This window comes from Folsomia candida, unplaced genomic scaffold (assembly GCF_002217175.1).
Source record: "Folsomia candida strain VU population unplaced genomic scaffold, ASM221717v1 Fcan01_Sc007, whole genome shotgun sequence".
Lineage (NCBI taxonomy): Eukaryota > Metazoa > Arthropoda > Collembola > Entomobryomorpha > Isotomidae > Folsomia > Folsomia candida.
Genome location: NW_019091199.1, coordinates 1893100 through 1909889, shown reverse-complemented (window position 1 = coordinate 1909889; position 16790 = coordinate 1893100). Strand labels below are relative to the sequence as shown.

The 16790-nt window shown below is 39.4% G+C and overlaps 1 protein-coding gene across 11 annotated transcripts in view; it reads left to right on the top strand.

Annotated features, from left to right (window-relative positions):
• Positions 1 to 16790, top strand: part of LOC110852515 (probable serine/threonine-protein kinase DDB_G0282963) — a 75782-nt gene that overhangs the window by 31299 nt on the left and 27693 nt on the right. For all 11 annotated transcript variants that reach the window (XR_004835346.1, XR_002548136.2, XR_004835345.1 and 8 more), the window contains exons 3-5: positions 13622 to 13740; positions 13828 to 13861; positions 13951 to 13976. Coding sequence is in view for 7 of the 11 variants with exons in the window: in XM_022100606.2 (XP_021956298.1) it covers positions 13622 to 13740; positions 13828 to 13861; positions 13951 to 13976 (179 nt within the window). In the remaining 4 variants the exon portion in view is untranslated. The remainder of the gene's footprint in view (positions 1 to 13621; positions 13741 to 13827; positions 13862 to 13950; positions 13977 to 16790) is intronic.

The following is a 16790-nucleotide window of genomic DNA, read 5'->3' as shown; positions in this document are numbered from 1 at the left end:
GTTGAAGTTGGTTGGATGAATCGGAGACGAAGAGTTTGTCACGATTCCGCTTCTTGTAGTTCCGACATGAAATGAAATGAAGGTGTATTCCTGCTGCTGTTTGTCTTTCCCTGTCTCTCCTCCACACACCACATGTAAAGAAGTTAATGTATTGGACGGGCCAGACTTTGCATAGAATTCTTTCTTTTTCTTTGCTGACGACGAACGGCTTTTTCGAATATATTCGCATTGATATTACTCCCATTTTACCTCGTGGGTAGGTAGCAAAATTACGTATATCGTAGGGAGACAGGGTTATACACGACCAGGCACATTAGGACAGGAAGGAAGGAACTATTGCTTGGAAATAATGATCGATAGTCATGTTGGGGAAATTCGATTCCATCATTTCACATTTCGTGTAAGGAAAGGGAGGAAGGAAACGAGAGGGGATCGAATTGCAGCAGTTGAGTTTTGCTTTCCAAGAAATACTCGAATTCAAATCCATTCTGTACAGATAGTGGATCACATTATGTAGTAATGCGGCATTGTATGGACCAAGTATTCCGAATGAGGTAGGAAAAATGTGCGCTCCTGCTCCTGCCGTGGAGAAAGGAGCGATGTTGGCAGAATTTCACATCACATTGTAATATGCTAATATTACGTAATATTGTATGATGTAGCTTGGACAGGGTTGAGTGGGACAGAGGTGGACGGTGAGGGTTTGTGTGTGGTCGATTTTTTTTTTCATTTTAGAGACTCGGATTATTTGGCTTACTTTATTCCAGAGGTTTAGTAATGTTGAGCTCGTCTTGTTGCATAATATTTTTACTCTAATAAAGAAGGGACTCATCTAGTACAATTAGTTGAAAATATGATTAAAGAGTTTTAATTACCATTATACCTTGCACGAAGTTTTGAGAAATAATGGAGTATAGGTATTTGTCCAGGCTCTTGACTTGATTAATAATCAAACTTTTAATTCTACACTCTAAACAATTGAAATATTATTAAGAATTATAGGTATAATTCTCGCTAAAAAATCAGTCAAAAATGCGGCTTTAAATGAATCTATCTGTTTTTACGTAAGTGCATATTTCAGCGTTTTTCCTGGTCTAGCGTGTAGTGGACCAATTTATGGAATCTGTAAGGGAAACCCTCCATTATGAAGAAATTATCTGGAAAGTGTAGAGGTAATTTAGCAGGAGAAAATTTACCACAAGTCTCATTAGTTGAGGAAAGTTTTGGTGGATACTTGAATTCCTCTGGGAAAACTTCTCTTGTCTCTGCTGTGAAGATAATTGAAATTAGTTGAGGGGAGAAGTTTTTGACAAACAGAATTTTTCTTGGGGGATTTGAGCAATGAATATGAATGTGATCAGTGTTTCTTTCTCCTTCCATTTTTGTGAGTGATAATGAGGCTACTTTTTCGTACGGCGAGGCAGGAGTGGTGTCGAGACGCCAGAGCAGTTTGTCCCGAAGGGATAAAACTGCAAAACTTTTCTTTCAACTGCCTGGCCGTGTGGTCTGCTAGATCTCCAATTATTCACCCGATTGTGCCTTTGACTTTGGAAGCGGCGGCGCGTCCTAGGAGCCAAATTTAATAGAAAATGTTGCAACAAGAGACTAAAATGGGTAAATAATGTCCCATCTCGAATGGCTAATGGCTTCATATCAAGTTTCGAAGTCGTTTCACTTCATACTCGCTCCAACCACTCCGAGGAAGTTGGGGCTCAAAAAATGGACAACTTTTTTTTCACTGAAATACTGTCAACTGTAAAGTGTAACGAAGGTCGGTGTCATTAACTAATGTGTCTACATTCATATAGTACCTTCTACTTTTTTATTGTAGTAGTTGTGCTTTCTTCTGCATTGCATCTCACACTGCCACCCTAACACCGAGCATTAATAATGAGAACAATATCTGAACAGTAAAATGGAGGGAGTAATGCTTTCTTCTGACTCTTGAATTTTACTTTTTTGCTCCAAGTTGTTGTATTCTCATGCAAATTTATTATTTATGTGGTTTGGGGAAAGGGTCTAGAAAAGGTGACTCGGCTGAATCACGTTTCGCTTTCCTGTTGTTATTATAATGCCGTGTCGGCTTTGGAAGGGAGGTGCTGGGTAAGAAATAACCCGTTCACGAGCACTGCTACGCGTGCTGGACAAAGAATGAAAATATTGCGGAGAAAGAATGCTTCCAACTCTTGAAATGTGAATTGTCACGTGAGACCAAATCACAATGACAATGATTGACACTTTTAGACAGTCTTTCTAACCCCAGCCAAGATTTCTGGGCACTGTTTGAGTGATATCGTGAGTGCACAGGTTGATTGTGTCATGATTTTTTCTCATATCATCCAATAACATGGTTCGATTTTAGGAGAAAGCCGCTTCGTGATCATGTACGTATCTCGCAATGTCACGTTCATCCCTTGAAAGGTGAAGGAAGGGTGAACATGTTGGTGGAATAATGCGAGAGTGGCAAGAGGCAAGACTGTCATTGAAATTTAAATAATTAATCAAACTTGACAACTCACGAAAGCATGTGATGACAAGTGAGGTACGTACTCGGCTTGGAATCGATCATGTGAGTCAGTTACTCGCCAGTGCCCTTCATTCAGCTCACCCGGAGGGAAAGTTCAATAAATCCACATTTTCTCGACATTCGGTAATCTTGTCTCCAAATTTGGCATAGAACTGCATATTTTAAAGCGAGCATAGTAAATAGATTCAGAAGGTCTAATGATTGAGGTTGGAATTTAAATATTTCATTCGGGACCACTCTCCAGCCATCTCGATGTATGGACTGAATGAATGCAAACATGCAAATGAGACTCTGATGAGAGACGGAGAGAGAAAATGCCCAAATGTCCGTCCATCTGTCCGACTGGAGGTCTGACATAATATCCAGCAGTCCAGTGCAGCGAAATGAGTTATGTGGACCGAGAGGGACTGAGATTTTTGGTGAAATTCTCAACTTCCTTTCTCTTTGTAGCAGCCGTATTGCGATTGCATTGCAGTCGTCTGGCTGGGGTGGACATGTTGATGGAAATCTTTCATCAGAGTCACTCCTGCTTTTCCATGTTGGACATGTTATTTCCTCTGATAAATTAGAGTTGCGAACGTTGTGTCTACATCGTCAATTGTAGCAATATAACAAAATACCTGTGGTTTTATCCTTTTGTCCTTGCGATCCTTCCTGACTTTCAAATTTCCTGCTCCTCTCCATCCAACGAATATTCGTTAACTCAAGTCAGAATTTATTTGGCTGGTAGCAATGATGGAAAATAAATTGGGACGAACTTGAGCGGAGGGAGAAATTTCAATCATCACGAGAGAGAAATGGAAGCAACTTTCACAGCGAAACATACATATTTATATTCATTTACTTATATGGGAAGCACATGGTATGAACTTTACATTGATACGTAAATATAAGTTCATTTATCTCACTTGTTTCCTGCCAAAGTGAATTAATTGAACTTCACATGATCATAATTAATTTAATGCCGAATTGGAAATTTATTTCAATGCATGTAATTGTAAATTATGACACATATTTACACATACAAAGCAGATATCAGTGGTAGCACTTGCAAAACTATTTGGACTTATGTATAAACTGTTTACTTGCTGTCGCATAATGTCATATGGGGCATAAATACTACGTTGATGTCGTTTTTGGATGAACTTGGACCATTTCACCCGTGGCGAAAGTCTGCAAGTAATAATCTCACAGTGGTGTCAGTGGTCTAGATTATGTAGTGAGTCACTGAAATTCATGGCACCCAAACGGTGAAAAGGCGTTCCCAACAACTTTTTCATTTTGGTTGTTCGCATCTCCTCCTCATCCGCGACTCCTCTGCTGTAATCTTCTTCTCGGCGGCAGTGCAAGTTGTTGTGAGACAAGGAACGGGAGAGAGGGAGGAGAGAAATGGAATGGAAATGAAGTCGTAGAATTTTTGACAGAAGAGAATATTATTATGAGGACAATAAGGGGGAGTTCACTCACAATACAGCAGTGAATGTGGAGACAGGCAAGTAAAAATGGAATGAAATTTTATGACACTGCTTCTTCCAATTCGTAACACACGCTCTCTCTCTCTTTTGCCACCTACGGATACTTTGGAGAGGGAATCTTTGCCAGGCTTTTTGGTGGTGATGTTACAACACAGTTGCACTCATCTCATCTGACATCCTTGGTTATGTCGTCTCAGGATTATTGTTACAGTTTTATGCATATGTGAGACATAAATATTTGTGAACTTTGGCTCAGCCTTCTTCTCCACAACTTTCTTCATCTTTTTCTCTAGGAAACGTGAGGTAACGAGTAAAAGTTGGCTCTCCTGCTGCCGCATTTCATTCCAATGTTGCTCCATGACACGAAGGCAAACATTTGTTTTCTATCTTTACAAATTCGGTCTCACCTTCTTGTTCCTCTTCCAGTTGCATAATCTACGACCAGCACGCCCACACCATGCCACCCTAGATTTTCAAGAAATATTTTTTATGAGAAAAATTTAATTATAACGGAGCAGAGCATTCCCCATAAATTGAGTTTTATGGCTACAACCTCAACTCTAACCACCACGTATATTCCTCAACCCTGATACTATAAACCGTCAAAATGTGTCGTGTCTAATGTGATTCTTTTAATGGAGCTTTTTGCACTAAAAATTCAAGCTGGTGCGAAGGAAATAAGGAGGAAGATATTTATTTATGCGCCTATGCATAGCGAAGCGTCCCCTCGGAGGGAAGAGGAGAAATCCCTACATTTAATTTTTGTTAATCAACCTTGAATCTTAAAATTTGTTTAATTATTAAAAACAGTGGAAGTGAGCAAAGTCACAAACGGAGTGGGAGTTGGGAGACGGCGAACAACTTAATTTTAATGGGTTCATAAAGTGTTGCATTTTTTCTGAGAATTTAATTCCCAACTTTATTAGGCAGGGAGGTAGGGAGCCATCTAAATATGTAGGGTGAAAGTTGGTGGGTGCACTCGCACTGCAACCAGGACGAGGGGACGGAGGGAAGGTTGGTGAGTTGGCATGAAGAATTAAGGATACCAACCAAGTTTCTAAATTCTGTTGAGAACTGGCATGAAACATTCTTTGTAAATGAGCCACAGTTAAGAAAAGAAACCGTATTGCTTAAAATAATTACCTACTAATCCCCATTCTGCACTAAGCAAAGTTGTTTCACTTCACTCGAGTAATTTTGGAAAGTTAGTCCACAGCCCAACTTCTGAGTACATATCTGTATTCACTTTTGTCAGCAAAATTAAATACATTGCGAGTGTGTAGGAGACAGAGAACAAGTGGCTTTCGTCGCCCGTTTAAAGCTAGACTTTGTTAATGATAAATGACAGCGAGGAATAAATTATAATTACTAATGGCTCTCTCTCTCTCATTGGTCTGTTGGTCGGTGGGTCGGTCGGTTGGTTGGTGCTGGTGAGGAAGGAGAGCTCCAAAGTCAAATAGATGAATGGAGAGACGTGTACTTGTAGATGTACGAAGGACGAGTGAAAGCAGAACTTTTGCGTCCCTGGTCCTCGCGAGTGGACGTTGAATGAAATGTAAAAAGTTGCAGCTGAATGAGAAATGTTGCGTCGATCTTCCCCGTGTCTGTCTGCTTGCTACAACTTTTAATTCCAAAGTTAAATTATTCAAGCTAACTGCCTTCTCATGAAACTTTTATTCCTAAATCTATACAATTTTAGCTTCTACACATTTCAAAAGCTTAAATTAATCCGAATCCACCATCGTAAATCTCGCCTACATAGATTCCTGCTGTCCATGCGAAACCAAAAGTTAGTAAAAAAGAAAAAAAAGCAAGTGGAGGTTTAAAAAAATGTTATTTCATCGGTCTGGCTGTATTGCTAAAACTCAGATTAAGCGTACCTTACAATTGTGGAAAAATTGATATAATCGATTCACTCTGTTTATTAATTTCATTGATTTTCACCTTGGCCTAAAATTCCGTTCGCCTCTGTATCGCCAATAATTGAAACGCCACATTCTTTCCCCGACGAACTTCGTCTTTTCTCCAGGTGCAGTGTATGCATGTGTAGAGGCGTTGGGGATGGAACGAAATCCTCAGGAATGATTTTTTCTCAATTTGCCATTGAAATGTAATCAAATAAGGAAGAAAAGTGAGACATCTTCAATCGAAATGGCAAATTCAATTTTGAGAATTGTTGAGAATTCAAAATTGATTTTCAATTTGTCTTTTTATTCCGGACGGAATTTGTTGCTTTCTAGCCACACATCATGTACGTATGCAAATGTTCCACAATGTGGTGGTTTCAATTTGGAGCAACGTTTCCTTTTTCGCTTTTTTTTTGTAAACTAAATCCCATTAGACTATTATTTAGCTTTCGTGGTATGTTCTCAATTTGCGCTTCTTTCTCGCAGTTGAGCACGAAAGTCATGCCGCCGACGAGTACAGCTTGAGGGACTTTCCCGAATTAATTTGCACTGTTTATTCCCTTTTCTAATTTGGACATGACATTTTGGTTACAGAAATTGTGTTCACCAACCGTCAATTTCTCTACGCGTCGGTTTCTTTGAATTGAAGCTGTGGAAATTCCCGTCATCGTCGCATGGTTGTGAAGTGAAAGCGTGGTGAAAACTGAAATTGAATTCACTTTGCATTCATTACTTCCATGTGATTTTGCATTTCTATAAAATATTCCAAGCTGTGAGATGGAACGATACAAGTGCAAAATTGGGCACACTTTATTGCAAAATAAGTTCGCTATGCATACATACACCTTGTTGGTGTTGCCGAATTTCAATGTATGCTCATTTTGGGTTGAAAACTACACGAAAATTGAATTCATTTTCGTCGATGTGGATATCGCTCGAGCTTGTTTGTTGCATAACTTTGTAACGTTTGTTGTTTATGACATTTTGTTTTTACTAGCAGGCAAGCAAATTATGAATTCAAAAGACGTTTTATGTTTTGAAAACAATTCATCACTAAGGTTTGTGGGTTTGGAAATGTCACCTGGCGCCGAATGGAGCTGACATTGTGCATTTTGTTTGAGAGTCAATTTAGAAGCTTTGCTTCATATCTAGTAGATCTTGTCTGACTTGAGTATTATTGGTGGCTGAAGTGGCTTGACAAATTTCTGAAGGAATTTGAGGAATGATGACATGAAGCGAACATTCGCTAATGGATTATACACTTCCCAAGTGGATGTTATTGAAAATCGAGAGTGATGAGTGAGTTGGTTTCAGTATGAAATCTTATGCTCAACAAAGTGCACACCCATACGTATACTCTAAGTGGTGGTGTTGATGGTGATTGAGCTATTTGTTTGCAACGTGCGTAACCAAGCCCTATAGTATATGGCTCTACTGGATTTTGCTGAAATGCATAATGGGATTTCATGTTGTATTTTTAGCCCGAGGCAGGGCTTATGTAACCGTCGTGTCTCTCTGTCTGTCTGTCCGAGACACGATAGAGCCAAAAAGGCTGAACCCTTTGACTTGAAAATTTGCTCACATATTGCTAATGGCTTGCAATGAAAGTTTCTTCAAAAATGTAAAAAGAAATTAGAAAAATTTTCAACCAGAACCCTAATAAACGGTTACCCACACGGTTTTTAAAGATGCCACAAATACAACTTTGGAAGTTGAAGATTTTAAAGAAGTGAACCCGCTGGTTGGTCAAGGAGAAGGATTTGTAGATAAATTCTTCAAACCTTTGGTGCCAAATAATAGAAAATATTTTTTAAAGCCATTCGACCATCCCCACCACGGGGGGTTGTAATAGTAGTCCGGTCAATTCGGACAAAAATTTAAATGCGGACTGTGTCCCTCCCTGACTCGGGCTAAATGAAGTCTGCGCTGTAAGTTTTTTTTAGTACGCAATATTTCTTGAAGCTTTCATGCCACACGTTGCACTCTAACGTTATTTGAATTAATAGATATTGTCGGCAAGTTTGAAAGTGTGGGCGAAAACGCTAAAATCCTTAAGTACACGACTTTTGTGGAACGTGCAAAATGGCTAAATTCGCAGAATACTAGAAACTTAAATTTGCCTCATTTCCGCTACAGACACAGAAAGCAAATTTCGTTCAGCTTAAAGTTGGTTTTAAAGTTGAGTTGTAAAGGCAAAAGCTGTTATTTCTTTCACGGCACGAGCATGGTTGGCTGCAACGTTTTATGGAGTTTGTTAACTGAAACGAAGCAAATACCAAAGAAGCTGAAATGGAAAGAACACGAGTAAAGTACAACGAATTTTAGAAAACCGTAACAACTTTAGGAATTGTGCATTTCGTTATGACAGCTAAATATATTTGTAAAAGTTGTATCCCGTTGAGATTACCTGGAGCAAGTGCTTGGCTAAATTTCGTTTCCGTCCAGCAGAAGGAGATTTCAACTGCGTTTACTGCAATTATGAACCAGTGACTCTTACGGTGGTGCCACTGGTGCTTATTAGCACGCTAAATTTCGCGTTTAATATTCATGCGAAATTCAGACCTTTGCATGAATGAGTCACGAACAAATTGGGTTTGAAAGTGGCAAGGTGTGATGTAAACTACGCAAGCAGTCCATATTCAGAGACTTGGGTTAGAGCTAGGTTAATAATAACATGGGCAACCCCCCTCCGAACAATATTTCTGAACTTCATAGCCAAGTTTTGTTTCAAAGTGGTTCCAGTGAATTTACTTGTTCGCTCATTCGTTACAAACAATTGAGTGATCATAACAAATACTTATCTAACAATGCCGGTAAGTTTGGACGATTGTCATTTTATTGTTTGTTTTAGTGATTTCATTGTGTGCGTATGTATTTCAATCAAGATCAGTTGAGTGAGATACACACTTCTTGCAGCCTTTTCACGGTTGATCTAATTACAATAACTCGCCTTCCTCCTTGTCGTCACTCTCTAACTGAGATAAACGACTTGGCTGGCTTCACCAGACATTAAAAACTTGTTTGACATGTTTTTGGCGAGAATATGCATGTGGCTCGGTGATCTCTGCGATCACACTTATGTATATTTAGATTTAGATCAACCATGAACATGGTAAATAGAACATTACTCTTTTTCCACGGTGCACTCACGGTTTTCTGAAATGTGATTGAGTTGCATGCGTGTGTCACTGGGTGCGCCTCTTGAGTAATGGCCTTTTAGTCAAAAAGAACCACATTGACATGAACATGTATAAACACTCTGTCAAACATTGGGTAAACGTCTCTTTTTTCAGACCTTTTAATTCTTCACACCTCCTGCGAAGCATGAACAAGAGTTTGATTACTTTTTGTCAACTAGTTTTTTACATCAGTTGTTCTCTTCTTCCTTCTTTCCTTCGGGGTCTTTTTCACGGAAAGCAAATAAGTTTGAATCGGAAGTGTAGGCAGTTGATGCGCTACGACGATCGGGTGGGATGAATTTTTGGTTGGCAGTAGGAATTCAAATATTTGATGTTTATTTGTAAAATTGCTTTCACTCCTGGAGGAAATATTCTATTTCTGTATTCAGCGTCCATTTCTTTTTTGGCACGTGTTGGGTGCTAGGTTGACATGTCGTTCTACGGCATTTCTATTCCTTTCGCGGTGTAGTTGCTTGATAGCCATATCGATGTTTTACTCATGCTTAACAGGTTTAAACCTAAACTAATACATGCATCACCAGTTGTAACACTTTCAGTGAAATGTGTAAGCTTGTACCACCTGCTTGTGTGGTGTTTGTTGTTCCGTGATAGCACAATGACACGATGGTTAGCTTCCTCTAAATAAATGTGTGGTGGCACGAGAATCGTACATTTTGAAGGATCCAGCCTTTATTACTGAGGATGAGTTGAATCCCAAGGTTTCGTTGAAGACGGCTGCTGCCCGTCACCCACACCGGGTGCGCTTTCTCCGTTCTGAGAGATCAAGATGTATAACTCGTCGCGTGCCTGGCGAGCCCCAATGTCTCTCTTACCCCACAGTAAAAAACCGAGTTCTTTGGAGTGTTTGAGTTTTGAGACTGCATTGGAATTCGAAATTTGTGAGTGTCTGTGTCCAGACTATTTGATTGAATGTGATTGTCGTCCTTCTCTCGTTTTCTTTCCCTCCTTTGAGCTCCCTTTTCGCACTGGGAGCGAGATTATATACGCAGCAGAGATCCATTCATTCATACTTTCCTTCCGCTACCTTTTTACGACATTTCTTGTCTCCCTCCTCTTCCCTCTCGTTCACTCGCTCCGTCCAGATTACGCAACAAAAGTGTTCATTTACGAAAAGTGGTGGCCGGTTGAGAGGGAGGATGGACCAGAAAACATGAATTGGATTGCATCACATACAGACAAACCAGAAACATTCCGTAACATGACCATGACGTCGCATCACTACGAACGACGGGAATTTGGTATGGTGTAACATCCAGGGAAAAAAGTTTGCTTTCCGCTTTATCTGTGTTTCCATTCACTCTTTCCTCCTCGCACAAGTATTTCTCAGGAGTCCCTGCCGGCTGGCCAGCGTGGAATTGTAAGGATACGGATTCCTCCCCTCATCTTTCTGGTGGCAAAGAAATGGATAACGTTATACGAGTTGAATTGGTATTTCATTTGGTAGCAGATTTTTTCAGGGGTTTGTTGCTTCGACGGACTTTCACTTGTGTTCTCTGCACACGTTTATGATCTAAATTATTATTGCTTATTGCAGTAGTTTTGGAGAACAAAAAATGAAATCAAGAAGGAATGTTGATGTCCCATGCTTTCACTCTTCTTGATGGCTCATGATGATAGCATTTGGATGGATGAGCATTTAGCTTTGGTTGCTCGTGGGATGAAATGCAACGCAATATATTGTTATGAGCTAAACATTTGTGTTGCTTGGATGGGTTTTAAGCCACTGACTTTTACTGGTGGTCGGTTCGTGGGACGGTTTGTGTGCGTGTGTGTATTGTAGAACTTTGGTATTCAACTTTAGAAGTGATGTGATTGTTATGGTTGGCCACCCTCTCTGTTATGTTTTCTGAGCAAGAAGGGTTGTGGGATATTATTACGAAGACCTCGATTCACTACTAATCCATTTTACTTTTAATATTCTATTCAGTCTCATTCTTAACTCGGGCCATTACAGATTTAGAATTGTATGCAGGAGATGACGAAGTGAGTGGAAAAAGGGATATTGAAAATATAATATGTAGGGGAACAAACTTCGAACGAATGGATGAAAATATTAACATTGCGCACATTACTCATTTTTCCATCCTGGTTGGGTGGCATGACTCGGCGATATCGAAGTGAACGCGTTATTAAGTACACAAAGGAAATTGGAATCTTAATAGGAGAGAGTTTGTGAATGAATTTTTTGGGTCTATTTATTTGTAATTGGAGAAGAATTTCTCCTTTTGCTCTTTCACCAACGGAAATCGAACTCTGCAACAGGATCGGGATTGCGGGTGGTTGGTTGGTTGGTGACGAATTTTTCATATTTATCCTCTGGGTCGTCTTATCGGGTAGGACCATACTGGATTCATTCAGCTAGGTTAGCGAGTCTTTCGAATGACGTTGCTTCCCTTCAGTGTGATCACCGTAAATAAGATCCAACGCCATATGGGGTCGACTAATAATGCGTATATTTTGATTCTATTGTTTGTTATACTCGGAAATAGTTGTCGTTGCCCTCCTATTACGAAAGGATCAGAAAATCAAAGCGGATTTTTCCTCCTATGAATTTTCTTTACCTCCTCCATTTCTCTCTCTTGTATTCTGCACAACGGCCACCGAGAGAGAGAGCAGCGTGGATGTGCACCCTTTGGGCAAAATTGAATAACTTTCTTCGCCCCTACCTTTGTGTGCGTATTCTGTGCTGCTTCTGCGTCTGCTGCCGTTCCAAGCAACTTATTAGGGGGGATTAGGATTATAGAGATGGAGCACGTCATCCGAGAAGGGTGGGACACAGAAATGACGGAAGTGCAGTTTGATGTAAAAGATGTGACTGAAGGTTAAATGTCGAATATCTGTTGTTCCAGGAATGCAATTTAGATTTCTGATTCAATGCTAATGCTGTTGCTCATCATCGGGCATCAAGCGAGGAGGTCCCTTTTAGAAGGAATTGAAATCCGGGAGGTTGAGCCGGCTGCTGGATGTCACTGCGAAATCCTTACAATAAACCAGGAGGGATCAGCTTAGTAAAATTAAATTGAAATGAAAGGGATGGATGGATGGATGAAAATGAACTGAGAAAGGAATGACAGAAATTGTCAGTCAATTCATGCAGCATCCACTGCAAGACATTCTGCACGCTCGGAACTCCGTCTTCTCCAACTGTGAATGTTCCAGACTCAATTCACTCAATTAGCATATGCACTGTTCAACCAGCTACAACGACTACTACGAAATGACAGCCAGTCCTTTTCACTTCTCTTAATTCCATCCAATCCAGTAGTGACTTGATTTTGAGCCGGCTGAACTACTGCCGGGCATCCTGCATTAGGACGGAAAGAAGTCAATGTAACTGATGGCTGGCTGGCTGGCTGCGAGGGAGAAGGAGCACAGTTCAATAATTAATCACTATTTGATGTTATTTCAAAGAGGATTAGTAAGTCTACCCGAGTTGAAAAGGAATTAAATGAGGATGATTCAATAAATGGGATGAATAATCTATTCATCAAATGAACTGTTGAATTCACATCAAGTTACAAGTAAAATGGGAAAAGTAGAAACGGAAAAAAGTTTTATAATTAACTTTCAATGAAGTACATACAAAGTCGCCTTTCACATCGTGCCCTCCCCTCGTCACGTTTTATTATCACTTTATCCTGATTTTCTAAATCTACATGTTTAGCATTCAATTTAATTTATAACATGTTACTCTGTCAGCTAGAAAATTGGTCCCTTGAGCCGTGCTTGAGGTACTCGAAGAACTTGATCAGACAGAGAATTGTCAAATATTATGATTTGATATTTTTTGATGCACTTTAATTGCAAATACGCAACCGAACCTTGAGTTGTTGTAAATTGAAGAGAATACGGGAGTAAAAGAAATGCAACTTTCTTCAATAGTGTGGTAGAAAGGTTAGTTTAGTGCTGTTCAAATGACGCCCACAAACCAATGACTTGGATGACACAGAAGTGATCCTCTTAAAAATAAGGAGCAGTTTTGGTGGTACGCACGAAACGTGTGTACTGTGGAGGAAACTTTGGAAATGAGAATCTCGAGTTGAAGAAAAGAAACAGGCTGGAGTGCTACACGGGATGAGGAAAAGTTAAAAAGTTGAGGCAAAAAATTAAGGCTTTTATGGGACGAGTTGGAAATGGAGTTGTGTTAAGTTTGGTTAGTTGGTTGGTGTTGAGTTGTAGAGCGCCGTGGTGTAAGCCAAGTTTATGGAATGCGGACCACGCTACTGACTAAAAGGAGATGAGATTTCTAGGAAACATTGGTTAATTTGTTACATTCTGAGAGGGAGAAAGAGAGAAGGAGGAGACTCCTCTGATTGTGGAATGAACTGAACAGCTCATTCATTCCACTTCCCAACAACAGCTCCTTCTAATTCTTATTGTGAAGGAGAAGAGAGGAAAAAGAAATCGGAGAAAGTCCGGACATGAGCTTTGTTTGCGAAGGAGGCGGATAACGAATCGCCGTCTCACTCTCTCCCTGGTTAACGTAATTAATGAACTAATTGGATTTTTTAGGGTGATAAATGGGGACACCTTTGCTGTGGGAGACCTACCTGAAGGTGATGCCATCAAAATGTTTGTTGGCCAAGTACCCAAGCACCTGAATGAACCCGAATTGCGTTCCCTATTTGAAGGTATGTTCCATTTACTCGCACAAAGTATTACATAATTTTTGAACAAAGTAACAAATTGTGATTGGTTTTCGGTCTGCTTATATGCAGAATTTGGACGAGTGTTCCAGATCAACGTGCTCAGGTACGTATTTAGTTATTCTTTATATAATATGAGAACAATATATAGTACATATACTCAGAATTTAATGTTAATTAATTCATCTCTTTCAGGGACAAGGTGACCAAGCAGAGCAAAGGTAAGCATTTTACTACCCTTAATTAACTATGTAGCATCAATATTCCTTTACATCGTGTTTATCAAACCTCTGCCATCTACTCTAAATTGTGGTGCCATAAATTGAAACCCGCAGGGAAATTAGTGCAACCAAACTTAGGTTTATTATCAACATGTACATAGCATACGCTACTACTATGTCAATAAGTTTTGCTGCGTTATCCATGAAAATGACACTGAGGGTATTCACGCACCCTTGGTAACTACGTAAACAGCGTAAAATCCGTAAACTTACAAACGTTTACAAACGGCTTCCCGTGAATTCACTTTTGCAATTATTTTCGTAAAAATTTATCTGATAATTTAAACAAAATGCTGATCATTTCCAGAAAACGGAAATTAATGGAAGAAATTTGTGGAGCTGCATTTATTGATATAATATATACCACGAACAGTGGAGGCTGTTCCTATAAAAATTTCAACCCTCCTAAATTCTAATCCTAAGTTATTTTTCTACTCCTCACTAAATCTTAGCTGAATATATAACTTCTTAGAAATCGGTATGGGTACCCCTTCCTTATTGTCCATCTGGTTATTTTTTGTTCATCTTTGACTTCATATTCTTTGATGAGAAGCTATTAAGTATCACCGTTCCGAATTTCAGCTTTTTGAGACAAGTTATGAAAATCGGTATGGGTCACCCCAACGGGTCCCGGATGTGAAAATTTTACCGATTTCACTTCATATTCTTCCATTAGGGGCCTTTAGCAGCTTCTATACGAAATTTCAGCTCGATTGGATGATTTTGAAAGTCCGGTATGGGTCACCCCCTCGGGTACCTCTGCTTGAAAAATTTTCCAATTTCACTTCGTATTCTTTGATTAGGAGTCACTAGCAACATATATTGCCAAGTTTCTGCATCGAACAATTTTTTTTCTTCCCCAAATTGAGTTTACAAAATACTTTACAAAATTAAAAGACGCCTGTGAGCTGCGTAAGTTTACAAAAGTTTGTAAACTGGTTTTCCTTGGCAATTTTTGTAAAAGTTTGTAAACGTTTGTAAGTTTACGGATTTTACGCTGTTTACGTAGTTACGAAGGAGGGCGTGAATTGCCTCACTAATTGTCGGGTTAACAACCTGCTTTTTACCAATTTAATTTTCACGTGACGGTAAAATACAATTTTTGAGGGAGGGACTGGTACTTCGATTGGAAAAGTAAGAACCATTGGTAGCACTTTCGAAAATTAGTTTTCTAGTTTCTCTTCCTCTGTTGTTATTAACACGGAGTTTAGAGTTTTGTGAATTTGTCCACTAATTTAAATGAGAGAGTTTGGGCCTGGAATCGTCACTGCTTTTACGGCTTGTTCAAAATCGAATCCAAAGTTGATTCGACTTTGGAAGCTAAAACACAATTTCGACGACTTCCTCTTGTTCCTCATTACTGGTAACAGTATTAAATATAGTTCATATTTCGTGGCCCCGGTAAAACGTTGACTCCGGAGTTGCTGAAGAGAACAACTTCTTCATAACCTCGTTAGACCAGTTTTAGGTAGGAGTGAACAAATGAATTGGGGGGATAGATTATTTATTTAGCTAACGACGCAAGCAAATGCTTTGCCCTTGGGCTCCTCTCTGGCATGGCTAACAAAATAAACTATGATTCATTTTTAACTCCGACTACCGGAAAATGTTGAAGACATACCCCGAAATTGGTTTTCACGGATTTCAGTCATCGAACTGTTGATAGTTCAACTTTAGCTTCCCTCAACTCCGGTCGGTCGGATCCGCGTTGGTCGAAATTTCAATTTAAAATCTCGGCACTTGTGCTTCAGTTTTAACCAAGTTGTGTACCCTGGTGTAATTTCCAGCGAGTTTGAGTTTTTTGCGCAAATTCAGAAGGAACTGAAGCAATAAAAAGAATATACTTTGAAATTAAAAGTGGTAAGATACGTTTGACCTTTAATCCACAAATAAATCGCTAATTAATGAAATATCGTCCCTTTGACAGTCACGAATGTGCGGCTGCATATAAATTAGTTTCTGAAGTAGGTGGCTACAAGCCGTTTTTGCTAATCGCAACTCATAGATTGAAAATAGATTGTGGTTAAAATTTCATAGCCATAAATAAATATAAGTTCCGAACTTGTGGTACAAATATTGTATAATTTCGACTGCAATTTGAAAAATTGCGGAGAGAATTCTGATTTTATTGAAATTGAGCACAGACTGTTAGACACCGTGTCAATATTTTTGTATATTTATTTATGTACGTACAATGTAAGCAATTCAGTTCATGCAGCTCTGTTTTTTCCATTCCATTGACTTATTCCATTATTAATTCAATTGTTAACACCATCCTCACAAGACGTGCACTTATTATTGCTATTAAGGAAAGCGAGCATACATAATCCTGCATATTTATTAGTGTTTGCCTTCCATGAAATTTTATGCCCTGGCATGAACCGAGAAGACGCAGAGGGAAGCAGTAATAAATGTACTTCATTATTGGACAAACATTCTGTGGTGTGGTACATACGAACGTCGCCATCCGTTTTTGAATATTGGTGCAACATTAAATATTGCATGTATTGAATATTAGATTAAACATTCTACTCGCATTCGCAGCGACAATATCGGCACGAATATATATTCTGCTCCAATCCTCAGTTGCACAAACTGGGTAGCAGTCAATCCGTTTGTACATTGTTCATTATATTTTGTTCAATTCAAATTATGGCAGTGGCTCCGACTGCAATTTAATTTGGCAACAAGTTGCAAGTCACCGAGTTGGCAGTTTCAGTTAGTGAGCCCGGACAGTGGACACACGTTGTGCTA